General features: G+C 44.6%; 1 protein-coding gene across 3 annotated transcripts in view; it reads right to left on the bottom strand.

Moving 5' to 3' along the window:
• RPAP2 (RNA polymerase II associated protein 2) overlaps positions 1-18666 on the bottom strand; it is a 53504-nt gene that overhangs the window by 15881 nt on the left and 18957 nt on the right. For all 3 annotated transcript variants that reach the window (XR_013840028.1, XM_079981410.1, XM_079981409.1), the window contains exon 11: positions 14585-14653. Coding sequence is in view for 2 of the 3 variants with exons in the window: in XM_079981410.1 (XP_079837536.1) it covers positions 14585-14653 (69 nt within the window). In the remaining variant the exon portion in view is untranslated. The remainder of the gene's footprint in view (positions 1-14584; positions 14654-18666) is intronic.

Genomic DNA, 18666 nt, shown 5'->3' with positions numbered 1-18666 from the left:
TGAGTCAGATCATTGGCCACCTGATTCCTGACTGTCTATGCTGGCTGAAAGCAGCTCTGCAGGGTTTTAGACAGCAAGTCTTTTCCAGACTCACCTGGAGATGCCAGGGATTGAACCTGCAGCCTTCTGCATACAAAGAAACAGAATTAAAGGTCTGTCCCCCCCCACACACACTGTCCAAGCTACACCTGGCCATTTCTCCTGCAAGGGGAAGGCAACCCTTTTGTGTCTGTCAGCTGCTGGCTATCACAGATAACAAATGCAAAGAGCTTACTTCAAAGATGTTGTATCAATGGAGCATTATAATAAAATCCTTTCATCAATAGACAAACGGGGGGGGGTATATTTATACAGAAGAACTTCCTTATACTGTTAAGGGTATGGAGAATCAGTACAGCGAGGCAACAATCTGCACAAGGCACATAAAGAAATAGGGCTGGAGGAGAAATTTGGATTGGTCTGTATTTTAACGCAATTTGCCCTTCCCAAAACAATACATGAACCAAACTGCAGCTATCTTTTGCAATGCACACTTCTCCAGCTTTTGTGATCTAACCAACCAATGTCCATATTAGCAAAAACAAGTATACAAAATTCATTATATTAGGAGAAATTGTCTGCAAAAATGTGTATGTGAGGAAAACGGCACACTGAAAGACTGCTGAATTTTCGGGAGGGCATATATATATATATATATATATATATATATATGCTGAAATGTGGGGAAACGAGCAATAAATAAAAACTGACCAATTTGTGCATCCTTAATTTTTTTTAAGAACCTCGCAAAACAACTAACCTGCTTGCAAGCTAGGAATTGCCAACTTGAAAAATTATTAGTGTTTATTAGAAATACGATTCTATTACTCATGTTTTAAAGAGAAGGCAATCTTTCTATTAAGTGAATGTGGTAAAGGTAAAGGGACCCCTGACCATTAGGTCCAGTTGTAGCCGACTCTGGGGTTGCGGCGCTCATCTCGCTTTATTGGCCGAGGGAGCCGGCGTACAGCTTCCGGGTCATGTGGCCAGCATGACTAAGCCGCTTCTGGCCAACCAGAGCAGCACACAGAAAGTCATTTACCTTCCCGCCGGAGCAGTACCTATTTATCTACTTGCACTTTGATGTGCTTTCGAACTGCTAGGTTGACAGGAGCAGGGACCAAGCAACGGGAGCTCACCCCGTCGTGGGGATTTGAACCGCTGACCTTCTGATCGGCAAGTCCTAGGCTCTGTGGTTTAACCCACAGCGCCACCAGCGTCCCTTAGTGAATGTGGTAGCAGGTATAAATCATTACCCGTGCAGCTAACAACTGAAACTGAACAGTGTCATATGTGGGGTAGAGGACAGTGTCTCAGAACAGACAGACCCAAATTCAATGGCCTTTTTCAGCCACTGAAGCTGAGTGACCTTAAGCAGCCTTCCCCAACCTGGTGACCCCCAAATGTTTTGGGACATCACTCCCATCAGTCTCAGCCACTGGTCAATGATGGTGAGAGTTGCACACTGCCACCTGCAAGATGCCAAGCCAGGGAAATCTTAAGTTATTCATTGCGGCAGAAGCAATAGGTTATGTGATGTGAGGGAGCTACTACCTCGGGTACTCTTGTGCAGAAAGGCGGGAGATATATTTAAATACAGTGGTGCCCCGCAAGTCGAATGCCTTGCAAGACGGAAAACCCGCTTGACGAAAGGGTTTTCCGTTTTGGAGGTGCTTCGCAAAACGAATTTCCTATGGGCTTGCTTCGCAAGACGAAAATGTCTTGCGAGTTCCTGCGGGTTTTTTTCCTCCCCCCACCCTTTTTCTAAGCTGTTAAGCCGCTAAGCCGCTTATCAGCTGATCCCCTAAGCCGCTTAACAGCTGATCCCCTAAGCCGCTTAACAGCTGATCCCCTAAGCCGCTTATCAGCTGATCCGCTAAGCCGCTTAACAGCTGATCCGCTAAGCCGCTAAACAGCTGATCCGCTAAGCTGCTTATCAGCTGATCCGCTAAGCCCCTAAGCCGCTAATAGCGCTAATCCGCTAATGGGCTTGCTTCGCAAGACGAAAAACCCGCAAGACGAAGAGACTCGCGGAACGGATCCTTTTCGTCTTGCGAGGCACCACTGTAGGCGGGTGGAGTTCAACCTAGCCTACCTTTCAGGGCTTTTGTGAAAACATAAAGGGGAGGGAAGGGAACAGACTCTGTCACAGAGAAAAACCTGTTTCTTGGGTCTTGGGAACCATGGTGCAAAATTTGTTTATGACACCTTTGAGACATGACCAAATGCACAGAGAACAGGCAAAGAGATGAACAGGTTTCCAAAATATATAGCAGATATGAAAGACAGCAGAATTTTTTTTAGAAAAACAACAACACAGACTCATAAATCTCTAAAATGCATAAAAAATAAAAATGCATCACAAAGAAGCCATGCACCGCTTTATAGTACTTTACAAAGCTTATGGAAAAACTTAGGGAAATATGGATTCATATGCAAAGGGAGCAGCAGATGGAAGAATGCCAGAATAATCCACTTAGGTAAACATATCATCAATACAAGACTCTATGAATTTACTCACCTGCACCCAGTTACTATGGAAACTACAACTATAAAACTGATCATAACTTCGTTTTAAACTTTCTAAAACAATAATCTGCTTATCTTCATTTCAAGCCAACAAGCAAAGCCAAACACCTGGAATAAGGCAGCTGAATAAAGAGATGACTTTGGGGGCTGCGGGAAGGGGGGAACCTTGCAGCCTCCTTGCGCAAGCATTTAAGAACATCCAAAATGAAAATACACTGCAAAAGTTAAGTACATGTATGGTGCACCGCTTAATACTTCTCTCCGATTACTTGCCTGCACTCCTGTCATATTGAGCAGCATACAAAACACAACTTCCAGTACTTTCAGTGGGGCTTGCACTGAACAATGTAAACTCTGAATATCTGTACCATCTTTTTTATGATTGCTGATTTGCAGGCCTTCACTGGAAGCTCTCAAAATTGGGTGCAAATATCCTTATAAATCCTAAACATGGAAAGGGCCATAGAGGTCATTCATTTCAGTGTCAGAGACAGGACGAAGCACCTGACAGGGAAGGGCACGTGCCCAGAATTAAATGGGGGAAGAAATCCTGAAGGAAATGAAGAATCTCCTCCATGCACACTTAAGACAGAGACCAGTGATAATTCAGAGGTTCGCATTTGTTTATTTTATTTGTCTACCACTTAATAATCAACTTTCTCTGAGCGACTAACAATAACACTGAAAGCCATAAAGATTTAGAGAAGTGAAACGAACAACTACAACGGCCCTCCCCTTTGTACACAGAATACGAAGCCATGGTTTGTTTTTAATCATTGTTTGTTCTACAAACCACAGATTCTCTGGCAGACAAGAAAACAAGCTGCAGCTTGTTTTGTTTTTCACCTGCTCTGTCTTGTGGCATTGTAGCCTGGGAAATGTCTGGGATGGGGTAGCCAAACAAGCCCATGCTTAAGCAAGGCTGCTGGGTTAAGACATAGTGCCAACCCACAGTTAGAGCAAGCCAGACAAGGCATGGTTTCAGACAGTGGCTGCTTGGTAGAAAGAAACCATGCTCAGTCTGCTGGGTTTGCATATTCAAATGAGCCACGGTTTAGTGTTGTGTGAACTGTGCCAGAGCAAATTAGAATAAATAAACCCACTAGCAGGAAAACATTAATACAGCCAAGCTAAATGCACTTTAAAAAGGTCTTAATGTTAAAGTACCCATGAAAATAAAAGTGTATTCACATTTTTCTGTTTGCAGAATGGAACAAGATTTAGATCCGTGGCTCCCAACATGGGGGCACATGCCCCACGGGGGGGGGTTGATTTTTAAGGGGGGCAATTAAAGAATGAGTTATTAACAGTGAATGGCCTTTTAGGCCTCCTCCAAGTGAATAGGAATTCACTTTCTGAATAATAAGAATTATATGTCACCGGGGGGGGGGGGTGCGGGTGTCAGGATTTTAGAGATGCTTAGGTGGGGCGTGGCCAAAAAAAGGTTGGGAACCACTAGATAAAGAAGGGGATTTTTGCAATTCCCCTTTTCTTTGCATCTCTAAGGGCCACATCCTACCCTTTTTTGGAGGGTTCCTTTATCCTCTGCAGCAGCTTTTCAATGGGCACAAGTGGTTGCAGGAGAAATCAGCAAAAATTCCTCCTCCCCCCCCCTTCCTCCAAGGGAGTGTCCCATGGCCAGAATCAACATGCAGTTAGCCTAGATTTCAGCCAATTGATTTGGGAGGATTTTTGAATGATTACCATTGGTATGGGTACCCTTGGTCTAAACACACACCCCTTCCAACTTTGCATATCAGTGCAAAATTACTGGGACTAACATTGTCGTCGTATTCTTTCGAAGGTAGGCAATAAAAATGATGCTTTGAACCAAAAGGCTCCAGCCAGCCAGCATGTTTTCATTTTAACAGATGGAGAGTGCTTCAAGGTTGCAAATGTTTGTATTGAATATATTAAAGTTAGGCATTAATAGGAAGCGGATGCATTTTCAAGAGCTGCTTCCAATCACAGATACAGCAAATGCATTGTGTCATTTATCCTGTGATAATGCTTCAAACAGGTTTGTCCGATGGGTGAACCCAAAGTCATTTCGGTGCCAAGCTTTTATGCCTAAATCCTGTTGGTGACAGTCCAGTGGAAGTGCAATAACATCAGGTTGTCTTTTCTTCAGAGCTACTCTGATTACAGCACAGAGTGTCTTTGCATAAGGTGGAGAATGGACTTTTGGAATTACACGGAGCAGGGTTTCTTGATTTGCTTTGGGCCATGAAGTATGCCGATCTTGGAACAGGACAACAACATGAGAGGCAGGAGGAAATTGCCTTTCAACGAAACTAAGGTGCTTGTGCACACTCACCTTCCTTCTGCACTTTCCAGGTGTGGTCTGTGCTTTAAAGCTCTGTTTGTTGCACTTCAGTTTTAAAGAGCAGGTTTTCGTTGGGAAGCTTGAGGGGGGTGACAGACGGACGGATGGACACCGAGCTTTAAAGCACAGGCCTGTGCCTGGAAAGAGCAGGGCAAAAGAAGTGTGGATAAGCTCTCAACCATGAAACTACAGAAGAGAAAGTGTTGGATCCAGTGGATCAGACCCTCCAGCACAAGGGATCTTGCACTAGCAGAGATCTGTTTCTCAATATTGTATAACACAGGGATGCAGTGCAACAGGTCCACTGGCAGAATCATTACAGAAGAGCTTGTGCTAAAGAAAATATAATAGAAAAAAAACCTGTCAATTTTCCTATCTTCTAAGCATTACACATACAAGTGCAGTTGTCTGCTTATAGAACCTCTGCTTTTGCAAAACGACCCACTAGTGCAGCTGTGTGGGACATCGTCCAAGCAAAGGGCTGGATCCCAACCGCCCACAATCCCCTGTGGGTCATTTTGACAGGTGGGCAGGGTTGCTCAGCCCACTACTTCTCTTTGAAGGACACATGACCAGTGCCAGTGATCTGATTGGCTGTGACCGAGTACCTTCAAAGGGGGAGACTGCAAACCCAACTCTGTCTAACTGCAGGACAGACTAGAGTCATATCATGTCTGCATGTTGACGTTTTTTCCTTTGAGGGAGTGGGGCCTCTTCAAAAGTGAGCCTGGACAAGGATAATGCTGCTTTAAACAAGGAACAAGAATCATAGAATTGTATATTTGGAAGGGACCATGAGGGTCATGCACTGTCCAACCCCCTGCAATGCAGGAATAATTTGCCCATTGTGGGGCTTGAACCCATGACTCCGAGGTTAAGAGCTTCATGCTGTACCGACCGAGCTATTGGAGCTCACTTGAAGCTCCCAACTGCTACTTGGCAGCTGCATCTCTCCATGCCTCACATATGGGCCAAGCTGGGTCCCAAGTTCAACACTAGCTTTATTTAACTCAGCACTACCATGGATTCCACCAAGCGTCACGCTTAGAATAGAATCCTGGAAGCAAAAGTCATAACTAATTTAAGTCCCACTGATTTCAGCGGTCCTACTAGAAGTACTTGGGGATGCAGGTGGCGCTGTGGGTTAAAGCCTAAAAGTGGCAGAATGCTGCTTTAAACATACAGTTCAGAGGAGGACTTCAATGATGATGATGATGATGATGATGATGATGATGATGATGATGAATTTATATATACCCGGAGGTCTCAGGGTGGTTCACAGTACAGTGGTACCTCGGGTTAAGTACTTAATTTGTTCCGGAGGTCCGTGCTTAACCTGAAACTGTTCTTAACCTGAAGCACCACTTTAGCTAATGGGGCCTCCCGCTGCCGCCGCGCCACCAGAGCATGATTTCTGTTCTTATCCTGCAGCAAAGTTCTTAACCTGAAGCACGATTTCTGGGTTGTGGAGTCTGTAACCTGAAGCGTATGTAACCCGAGGTACCACTGTATTCATAAAACATCAGCAAGTACTTCTAGTAAGGTAAAGGTAAAGGAACCCCTGCCCGTACGGGCCAGTCTTGACAGACTCTGGGGTTGTGCGCCCATCTCACTTAAGAGGCCAGGGGCCAGCGCTGTCCGGAGACACTTCCGGGTCACGTGGCCAGCTTCCAGAGCCAGAGCCGCACACGGAAACGCCGTTTACCTTCCCGCTGGTAAGCGGTCCCTATTTATCTACTTGCACCCGGAGGTGCTTTCGAACTGCTAGGTTGGCAGGCGCTGGGACCGAGCAGCGGGAGCGCACCCCGCCGCAGGGATTCGAACCGCCGACCTTTTGATCGGCAAGTCCTAGGCGCTGAGGCTTTAACCCACAGCGCCACCTGCGTCCCTAAGGGTGTGAGGAGACCCCCTATTCTCATCCCAGAGTGGTTTGACAATCAATCCCTCTTCTTAAGGAACTGGGAATTCAAGATTTTGATTCTCCTTTCCCACCAGTGTGAGGAGATCACAAAGGTCCTCTTGTTAGCTCTTCACCTGTTTTGCACAGGAGACAAATATATCTAGCTCTGCAGTGCTAACAATCAGGCTGGGTGTAACCAGCAAAAGGGAAGCAAGGTGATTTGCATCCGAATTTGATCAGATAGTGGCAGTGAGACGTCCTGTCGGTGACATCTGGCTGATGGTTCAAGTGGTGGAATTCTCGCCTGCCACATGGGAGACACGTAGTTGAGTCCTGGTCAATGCAACAGCGTGATGTGTTCGGAAGGGCTCGCCTGCTTTGCATGCAAAAAATGCCAGGTTCAATCCGCAGCAGATAGGACCAGGAAGGAATCCTGCCTAAAACCCTGGAAAGTCCCTGCCAGTCAGTGTTGGTAACCTTGAGCAAGACGGACCAATGGTCTGGCTATGCTCTGCCTCCATGGCAATATGGTTCTGAGTACCAGTTGCTAGAAACTGCAAGAGGGGAGAGTGCTCTCGTGCTCAGGTCCATGCATGTGGTTGGCCACTGTGAAAAGAGAATGCTGGACTAAGTGCGGCATTGGCCTGATCCTGCAGATATGTTCCAAATCTGATGACTCTGGTCATTTATAAAAGGAAAAGCATCAGCTCAAGACTAAGCCATACAACCAACATCAGGTGTAGCTCAGTTTTATGGAGTCTTCCCCAGTCCTTTGCCTATGGAAAAGGTTAATTCTGTGTCCAGGGCAGCTGTCCAGGCTGAGACCCTACCTGCCCGCGGACGGTCTCACAAGAGTGGTGCATGCTCTAGTTATCTCCCGGTTGGACTACTGCAATGTGCTCTACGTGGGGCTACTTTTGAAGGTGCCCTGGAAACTGCAACTAATCCAGAATGCGGCAGTTAGACTGGTGACCGGGAGTGGCCACCCAGACCATATAACACCGGTCCTGAAAGACCTACATTGGCTCCCAGTACGTTTCCGAGCACAATTCTAAGTGTTGGTGCTGACCTTTAAAGCCCTAAACGGCCTCAGCCCTGTATACCTGAAGGAGTGTCTCCTCCCCCCCACTGTTCAGCCCAGACACTGAGGTCCAGCTCCGAGGGCCTTCTAGCGGTTCCCTCACTACAAGAAGTGAAACTACAGGGAACCAGGCAGAGGGCCTTCTCAGCAGTGGTGCCCACCTTGTGGAACGCCCTCCCATCAGATGTCAATAAAATAAACAACTATCTGACTTTTAGAAGATATCTGAAAGCAGCCCTGTTTAGGAAAGTTTTTAATGTTTGATGTTTTATTGCTGCATTATTATTATTATTATTATTATTATTATTATTATTATTCTGTTGGAAGCTGCCCAGAGTGGCTGGGGAAACCCAGCCAGATAGGCAGGGCATAAATAATAAATTATTATTAAAAATAAGTAAGCCCTCTGGAGATTTACGTTCTGTATAAACTTGCTTGCAACAGCTTGATCGCGTTGACTACTATAAGGGATCAGAGGAGTTTCAGGCAACGGTTGTGTTTTACTTTGCACTATGTACAAAGCCCTTGTATGCAGATCTTTCTGTCTCTGTGTTGCTACATCTCGTAAAGCAAATCTCTGGAGTCTCTCTCTCCGCATGACACATTCTCCTAAAGTGCGCATTTTTAAGCGATGGCTTTTCCAAAGCCATCGCGGCCGTTTTGAGTCCGTTTGACTTACGGAGTCCCTACGCTTTGCCACGCTACTCCCAGAACATTTGGAAAGTCTCTAAAGCTTTTAAGGGATGGGGAAGGAAGGGGGGTGGAAAACTGTTGCATGGGCTTTGTAGATGCAACTGACCACAGTTCACTGGAATCAGCCCGATCAGATAAATAAAATGAAAGCGGACGTTTCTGGAGATTATCTTGAAAGCTTTCCATTAGACTGTACCAGGGGTATTCGCTAACAACAGCCAAGTGTCCTGGCTGAGGTATAGAGCAACCCGTTGCCAATCTTAGCATGCATCTTCTAGATATCTTATTTGTATCTGTTTACCTAATTCAGTTGATATCCAGTAAAGATATTGGGGTGGGGGTGGGGAGTAGTGGGAGATGTATTTGCCAGAAGTTTTATTTTATTACAATATGAATACATCAATATTTTGATAGAAAGGTAAAAGTGTAACGAATTGTTCCTCCAGCTTTCTGTTGCAGCAGTGAAATACAGTGGTACCTCGCAAGACGAATGCCTCAAAAGACAAAAAACTCGCAAAACGAAAGAGTTTTTCGTTTTTTGAGCTGCTTCGCAAGACGGATTTCCCTATGGGCTTGCTTCGCAAGACGAAAACGTCTTGCAACTTTGTTTCCTTTGTCTTGCAAGTTTGTTTCCTTTTTCTTAAAACCGTGCATTCACTTTGAGGAGCAACTCATAGCACGCGGTGTGATAGCCTTTTTTGAGGTTTTTGAAGACTTTGGTGATTTTTGAAGCTTTTCCAAAGTCCGTGCTTTGCAAGACGAAAAAATCGCAAGACGAAAAAACTCACGGAACGAATTAATTTCGTCTTGCGAGGCACCACTGTATTCAGATTGGAACAAAGAACATGCAGTAGGGGGAATAGTTGATCCTTAGGAATGAAAGCCAAACAAGGCATTCAGACATTGATAAGAAACACATTGGAAAACAAAAATAAACTACTTTATAATATTATCATGGGACATGCAGAAAGTACAAAACAATGCTGCTACATGGGAACATGAATCCCTCCCAAAATATAATTATAGATGAGCCCCTTGCATATGTATCTCAAGCACGCATCCAAAATCAATGACTGTTTTTTGCTCTCGCAGAAACACACCAAGACAAAAGCGGAGGGTGGGTGTATTACACACAAGGACTTGGAACAATGTATGGCCACCTCTGTTAGGAATGCAACCTTTTGTGAATATGCATTACAAATCAAAGCAAATGTTTCAGTTAATTTTTGAGTCTACATTGTTTCTGGTAACTTCTGTTAAGAAGCCTGACCAACTCTGAACCATAAAGTTCACAGATATTCCATCAAAAGGATGAAGATTGCATTCAAAATTCCAAACTGCGTATTATGGGCGTGGCAACAGCTAATAATAATAACAATTTTATTGTTTATACCCCGCCCATCTGGCTGGGTTTCCCAAGCCACTCTGGCGGCTTCCAGTAAAATATAAAAAATAACAAAATGTCAAGATATTAAAAACTTCCCGATACAGAGCTGCCTTCTGATGTTTTCTAACATCATGTAATTATTTATCTCCCTGACATCTGATGGGAGGGCACCACTGATGAGAAGGCCCTCTGCCTAGTTCCCTGTAACCTCACTTCTTGCAGTGAGGGAACCGCCAGAAGGCCCTCGGCACTGGACCTCAGTGTCCGAGCTGAACAATGGGGGTGGAGACGCTCCTTCAGGTATACAAAACCGAGGCCATTTAGAGCTTTAAAAGTCAGCAGCAACACTTTGAATTGTGCTCGGAAACATACTGGGAGACAATGCACGTCTCTCAGGACTGGTGTTATATGGTCTCGGCGACCACTCCCAGTCACCAGTCTAGCTGCCGCATTTTGGATTAATTGTAGTTTCCAAGTCACCTTCAAAGGTAGCCCCACGTAGAGTGCATTACAGTAATCTAAGCGGGAGATAACCAGAGGAAGTAACCCTCTGGTGAGACAGTCCATGGGCAGTTAGGGTCTCAGGCTGCATACCAGATGGAGCTGAACACAGAATTGACCTGTGCCTCCATGGACAGCTGTGAGTTCAAAATGACTCCCAGGCTGCGCATTGGACCTTCAGGGGCACAGTTACCCCATTCAGGAGCAGGGAGTCTCCCACACCTGCCCGCCCCCTGCCCCCAAGTACTTCTGTCTTGTCGGGATTCAACCTCCATCTGTTAGCCGCCATCCATTCTCCAACTGCATCCAGACACTCACACAGGATATTCACTGCCTTCACTGGCTCCGATTTAAAGTAGAGGTAGAGCTGGGTATCATGCGCATACTGATGAACACCCAGCCCAAACCCCCTGATGATCTCTCCCAGTGGCTTCACATAGATGTTAAAAAGAATGGGGGAGAGGACGGAGCCCTGAGGCACCCCACAAGTGAGAGCCCAGGGGTGTGAACACTCATCACCCAATACCACTTTCTGAACACGGCCCAGGAGGAAGGAGTGGAACCACTATATAACAGTTCCCCCAGCTCCTCTAGTCAGTCCAGAAGGATGTCATGGTTGATGGTTTCAAAGGCTGCTGAAAGATCCAGGAGGACCAGGAAACAGTTTCCACCTCTGACCCTAGCCCACCAGAGATCACTGACCAGCGTGACAAGGCAGTTTCAGTCCCATGATGAGGCCTGAAACCTGACTGGAAGGGATCCAAATGGTCTGCATCCTCCAGGCGTGCCTGGAGTTGTTCAGCAACCACCCGCACAATCACCTTGCCCCACAGAAGTTTGAGATTGGCTCAGAAAACCCAAGTTTAAACAGGCCACCTATCTTGATCTGCTGTGTAGACTGTAGCTTATACACGGCCACATAGACAACCTGTTGACTGTTTCATAATCTGTAAAGAGGCCAGTCTGGCTTTAACTTTTTATATCATATTATACACAACTCATCAGCACTCAATGCCAGTTCATGACCAGATTTTTGGAGAGCTGTTTGAAAAGGAATCAAAAAAATTGCAGTTTTGGTACCCAATATAGCAGCCTAGGTTTTAAAATTACATTTGCTATCTGCATCCTCTCTCTTAAGGAGTACAAGATGACATACATGGGGATTATTTTGTTTTATACCCTCTAACAACTGTGTAAGGTTGGGTAGACTAAGAGCCAGTGACCTGGCTCCAGGTAACGTAATGAACATTGTGACTAAGCAGGTATTTAAATCCAGGTCCCCCAAGCTGGAAGTCCAACAGACCACACTATTATTAGAGCATCTGCCTCTTATAGAATATAGAAGTAGAATACACCTGTTTGGTGACACAGATAGATGGTCCTATTCCTAGGAAGTTTGGTATTAGAGGGGTTTTTTTTGGGGGGGGAGGGCGGTTGACAAACTTAAATCATTTAGGTCTGAAAACATTTACGGCTCATCGCAGAGACACACATATTTACTTGTGAACAAAACAGGCACCCTTTTATTAAATGTAAAGACACCACTTGAAAAATTCATAAGATCTGTTTCACACATTAGGAATTCAACCAGAAAAGTGTAGAGGGGGAAAAAATGACAAAAGATTTGTTCTTACGGTTGATAAAAAATTTATACCAAGGCATTCAAGTAAAGTTACTTTCTGTGTTCTGATTTAATGAATCATTTGAGCAGTATCTGGCCGGGGTGACACTGATGTAAGGCTCATTGAAGCCTGCTCTAATGCCTACTGGTATAGCCTTCCCTGGGACAACAAAAGCAGAACAATGTGTCAGACTGAAGCAAGATCAAAGTAAGTGCAGTTCTGGGGATGCTATGGGGCTGGCCTACAACACATCTGGATCTGTGAATGGCTGGCAAGCACATTGGCTGCCCTATAGACTCCAGTGACCCAGCAAGCCCAAAAGGAGGGGAAGCAGCAGGGCGGTAATAAACAGCCTTCGAAGTAAGATTTTCGCAATCTTGTAATTCAAGCTGAAAGCCGTACAAAGATTGCCCGATGGTTTCAACTCTTAACTAAAAGGTAGACCACGACATTTTTTTAAAAAAAAGCCACCAGTGATTTCTTTTATATGGTTTTTTTTAAGACAGAACAACTAGTGCCAGTTTTTAAAACACAGTTTACAAAGTGCCTTCAGATGCTGTGAAATATTTCCCCTCTGCCATTTAATTTTAACGGCAGGATCCGTGTGCTGATATTATGTTTCCCGTCCTACTGCTCTCCGGGAGGAGGCTTTGCAAGTGATTGCAGTACAGTGGTACCTCGGGATGCGAATGGGATCCATTCTGGAGCCCCGTTCGCATCCTGAACAGAACGTAAGATGCAACGGCGCGTCTGCTGGTTGCGTTTTGCCGCTTCCGCGCATGACGTCATTTTGAGCATCTGCGCATGCGCGAGCGGCGAAACCCGGAAGTAACGCGCTCTGTTACTTCCGGGTTGCCGTGCAGCGCAACCCGGAAAGCGCTCAACCTGAAGCACATTCAACCCAAGGTATGACTGACTGTAAATGCAAGAACCTCAAAACAGAATAGTGCGGACAGTCATCTCATAGCCGCTAGGACACCATGCCCAGTTTTCTGGGACACAGGTGCATGTGCGGGGAGCTGAAGAGGGGCAGAAATGTTCTGTGTGCTAATGCTACACTTTGTTAGATTGCATCCCAGGTCTATGCAATTACTTGGATAACAAAGTGAGGGAACTAAACTTGAAACTTAGCTCATTAGGACCCTTAATTCATGCGGTCCCCAGGGCAAGTGTGTCAAAGAAGCTTTGGGGTATCAATGAAATGTCTAAATCAGCAAGGCTGAACTAAAACAAAGAACAGCAGTTTTTCATTTAAAAAAGGGCCTAGCTGCAGAATCTGTTTCAAAAGCCAAGCTTTACTCTGGGAATATATAAAAGAAAAGGAGAGGGGGAAATAAGAGCATGTGCAGAATGCACTGTCCTCCTCAGACTATCCCCACCTCACATCTATGGAGGGGAGGTAAAGCATTCTGGTGAGGTGGATATCGGAGGTCGTTTCAGAAATAACGTGTTGATTAAATGGAAGCAGAGAACGCTTACATAATCCAAATTAAAAGGCCTGCTTAAATCATGTAAGAGAATGCATAATTAAAGAGACACAGACACACAAACAAAATGCTTGGGCAGAATTTGTTGACAATGTATATATCTGACACCAATTATAGCCAGGCAGCCTTGCAAATGGCATGTCAACAGTTTTCGTGTTTCACTGCTTTTGCTTGAGAAAAAGAGAGCCCTTAACATGCATCAGAAATATTTAAACCCAGGTTGGAGAATCTGTGATGCTCCAAATGAATGAATGAATGGATGAATGAATTTGTTGTTACAACCATCATGGTCATTTCAACCACCACTAAAAAGAAATATACATACTGCAGGGCCACAGGGTCCCCACTTCTGATTTCAGCACAATGTGATAAAGTGCAGTGCAAGTTACAGAATCATCTTAGCCCTTCTTCCCCACTCACAATTTTTTTTGGGAGGGGGTGTATATTAAATGTTTGAGACACAGAATGTGTGCTCCTTCATGGCTACCTTTAGACACTTATGGTTGCAGGGCACACGATACAACCACCTTTCCGGATTTAAAGCAGGCCTGATTTAGAGTCAGCACCTGAATGGGAGACCCAGCTAACTGGGAACCCATAACAAACCGCCCTGAGAGTGCCATCATGGAAGAAAGACAGAAGAAAAATCCACCAAATAAATAAAAATAGACAGATATGAGTAGACGGCAAGGTAGCTTGCTAATGGCTGAAAGAACCAAAAACCATTCTCTCCATTTCCAAGCCTAAGAAATTAACTTTCTGCAGACTTTATGGGAAGGAAAGGCAATGCCCTATTTGACTCTCCAAGGTCACCCTCATGCCCTATTCTTCTACATTCTTGTCCCCACTGCAAGATGCTGGCAAGAGATACCCAAAAAACTGGCCAGATTAAAGACTATGCCTCTCTTATTTAACCAGCTAACCACTCAGCAACACTGAAGAACCATTAGCACAATTCTGTTGCTGCTAATAAACTTAACAAAAGATTGAGAAGAAATGAATTCAGTTGTAGTACTTACACGGACAAAAGCACAATGGCAATCAGGGTCCATACAGGAGTTTTGTGAATAATATTTGTATTTGTTAACCTGGAAAAAAAACACCACGAGCATTAACAGTTGTATTATTTCAGAAATTGTTAAGAGTTATGTAAAACCAATAATAAGTCAACTTTTTATGTCTACTTTTTAAAAAAAATTGGCTTGTTCACACTAGCCCACAAAATTATCTATAGGTAAAAGGTTCTATAAATAATTCATCCAAACCAGGGTTATTTGACAAAAGAGGTATAATTTCAGTGGCAATATAAGAAATGTAAAACTGCTTCCATTTTTCACATTTAATGGCAGCCTTTAAAAATGACAGATGCCTTCTTATTAATTGGGGATATACTATGCAAAAAGGGACGTGGGTGGCGCTGTGGGTTAAACCACAGAGCCTAGGACTTGCCGATCAGAAGGCTGGCGGTTTGAATCCCCATGACGGGGTGAGCTCCCGTTGCTCAGTCCCTGCTCCTGCCAACCTAGCAGTTCAAAAGCAAGTCAAAGTGCAAGTAGATAAATAGGTACCACTCTGGCAGGAAGGTAAACGGCCTTTCTGTGCACTGCTCTGGTTTGCCAGAAGCGGCTTAGTCATGCTGGCCACATGACCCGGAAGCTGTACGCCGGCTCTCTCGGCCAATAAAGCGAGATGAGCGCCGCAACCCCAGAGTTGGCCACGACTGGACCTAATGGTCAGGGGTCCCTTTACCTTTACTATGCAAAAATGCAAATTATGTCTTATGCTTAACTTATTACTAGTCATTTACTTACTATACTTTATGTATTTGACAGTGGTTTTGTGAACCTCTGGGATTCTCTAAACTAAATACATTAGCCTGCCTTTCCTCCAAGGAACTTAAAGTAGCTTTTTCTTCCCACAGACTATCCATTTTTATCCTCACGACAACCCTATGAAGTAGAATAAATCAGAGAGACAGTTAGAGGACTAAGATCACCCAGCAAGCTACACGGCCCACAGAGATATGAACTGAGGTCTCCCCATGCATGTTCGGGCAAGAAAAGCAAATCATACATAAAATTAACATCTTGCACAGGGCATCACAATTCATACTTCCACAGCTGGGGTCTAGCTAGGGGGCAGGAGCAGAAAAGCTTTTTCAGCCCCAGAGCAACCTTCCAGGGGCCATATGCAGTAGTGCAGGGGGCCAGAGCCAAAACTGGGTGGAGCCACAAATGTCAATATTGCATTAGTACAGTAGACTAGTTTTGACGCACCCATCTCTACCCTCCCTTTGAGTAAGCAAATGGCATTACCGGAGAAATTCAAGGACACGTTCCATCCAGGCAATAAACAGAGGGTGCAAAGGACGACTGGGTAAGGATGTAGCTTGGGAAGAGTTTGCAGAATGGGGAAAATCTCAAGGGTTGGACAGAGAAACTTTGGAGGACCACATCTGGCCCCTAGTCCTGAGGTTACCTACCCCTGGCCTACTGACTCCTGCAGGACCAATATTACAGCACAATAAAAATATATAAAAAGCATCAGAATTCCTCTCTTTAGAGTCATACCTATGTCTGGTTTTATTTATTTATTGAATTCAACCATCGCTACCTTATGGGATATCTTTGGGAGAAAAGGCTAAGCAGTAAATCATTTTCTGGATTCACTCAGTATCTGTCAGAAATTCTACTTTTTCCACATAAATTTTGATGTATTCCTTAAAGATAGCCCACTCCTTTCACATTTTGAAAGGAGAGTAAAGTTAAGATAAAAGAAGAGATTAAAGAAATATTGAAATGCGTTTAAGCTAGTTGGAAAAATATAGTAGCGTAACAAGAACGGCTGGAAGTCAAGTCACTTGGTGGGTGTCCGTATGGGGTAGGTGGGTAGGCATGTTGATATGTATAGTATAGGTAGGTATTACATAGAGTAATGTAGGTATGTTTTATGTTATGAAAATTAGGTAGAGTGTTGTGTATGTGTATTGTGTAAATGTATACGTATGTGTTTTATATGTTAATAAAATAAATAAATTAAAAAAGAAAGAAAGAAAGGGCTAAGCAGTAAATCCTACACAAATCCGGAGTGGAGTCTCTAAGATAGTTGGATGACACCTTGTATATCGCCTTCTGACGACTCCTGCAGCCAAGCTGGTGCCAAACGTCTTGCTCTGCTTTCCTTTGGACCACATCAAAGACTGTCATCTGGGCAGTCCAGGATCTCCATTGACACGGCCCAGGCTTGTGCCCCAGGGAAGTAACGAACGCCACCGTTTGACATCACCCCCAGAGGCACACTCCATTGTCTCTAGAGACAGGTGGATGCCAACAATACTGTCCCTTCTATCAAAGAAGCTCATGGTAGCACTCAATGACAATGTTTTGAAAACATAGAATTATAAAATCGTAGAATCATACGAGTTGGACGGGACCACAAGGGTCATCTAGTCCAACCCCCGGCAATGCAGGAATTTACTACTTCTTCCTTTCTTTCCATCCTTTACCCTGCCACCCACATGGTTCTTTTCTACTCAGTTTGGAAAAGTACTCTGAAAATAAACTTCCAATATCATCTTGGAAAAGGCATACAAAATGATGGCACATATTATCTTTAGGAAAACATACAGAATTATCATTAGTCCCTGAAGTTCAACCCAACCCCACCCCCCACTAAGGAGATTCTTGCATCCTGGTCCTAATCAGATACGAAACAGATCATCTAATGTTAATTAAAGCTGATGCGCAACTGACTAGGAAGTAAGAGGCAATGAACTCCATAGCAGTGTTTGAAATTAGCCAGGCGCCAGGCGCATTTTGCACCTGACTTTTGACTACTTGTGACCAAATGAAGATGCCTGGGTACCAGGATGACACCTGACATCTCCACAATCTGGAAGTGCATGCCTAGGGATCATTGGATCTGGACTGTTTTCACATACTAATACTCCACCTTGTCGAATTCTATCAATTCTATTTTACCTGCGCAATCAGAATGAATTTCTGGAACCAAATTGCTCTTTCTGTGCAGCCTGAGCAGGAGCAGTCACCATTAAGAAAGAGAGGTCGGAATAGGCCAATATATATGGGGAATGTCCCTGGATCAAGCGACTTTTCTTTTTTTAAATTCTCAAAGCTCTTAACCTAGTCCTAGATCAATTGCCAGATGTTTAACTGAGAATCAATCACAGTCAGTCCATCCTTTGCCCCAAAATGGCAACTAGACATTCCATTTTCGCAACTGTAACCTTGGTTTAAGGAGCCATTTGGCAGCTAGCTTATATATCCGAGTTTCTCACACTGCTCTGTGGGATTTGCTTCCAGGAAAACATCTTCAGAAGAGTTTTTAAAAAAATTTTAAGGGCTTGTGGCAGTATGGAAAAAGCCCCACTCTATGCATAGCGAGGTGTACTTGCAAATAAGAGACGGAACAAAAGGCTGAAGGTCTGGACTCTATGCTGATGACAGTGCTAAACACTTACAAAGAAAGGCCTGACAGAATCATTCTGACAGGCAATTCATATGTAACCTTCCAGCTAATCGGCCCCGATGAGATACAATGGAAGAGACAGGTCCAAAAATCACTGGGGAGAGCTCTGTCAAACAGCAGAGAACGCGGCTTTGTTTCAGTGCCCTACAAGGAGGCACTATTGATCACAGCTCAAGAAGGCATCATTCTCGTACACAAACGGAGAGATGCAGTTATTTGTGTCAATTAACTCTCATTCAATGTCAGTATTGATTGGCAAGGTCTCAACACTAGTTGTTGCCATCAATATGCTCCTTACAGCGGAGACACCAACAATCCGCTCTGCGGAACAAGGCAAGGCAGAGACGGCTGCATGGCTAGACGGGAGGAGAGGCCGGGGTTCCTCAAGCCAGAAGCCGTCAGCTCCAACTCCTGTCCCAGAGCAAGTTTCTCACCTGCACAGCGGTAGCGAAGGAGCCGCTTCAAGAAGGAAGCATGCAACCTACAGGTGTGAAGCCTTAAATAATGAGGAGCAGGGAAAGGGCAGTCGCTTTCAGAGACCAGCTGTGCATTGACGCCAAGGCCTCAGAAGAGAGAGAAAGCTTTCAGGAAACAGTCAAGAGCATGTCCCATG

This window comes from Podarcis cretensis (genome assembly GCF_951804945.1).
Source record: "Podarcis cretensis genome assembly, chromosome: 6".
In the NCBI taxonomy this organism is placed as follows: domain Eukaryota; kingdom Metazoa; phylum Chordata; class Lepidosauria; order Squamata; family Lacertidae; genus Podarcis; species Podarcis cretensis.
The sequence above is the reverse complement of the archived record's forward strand: the minus strand, read 5'-3'. Positions and strand labels throughout refer to the sequence as shown.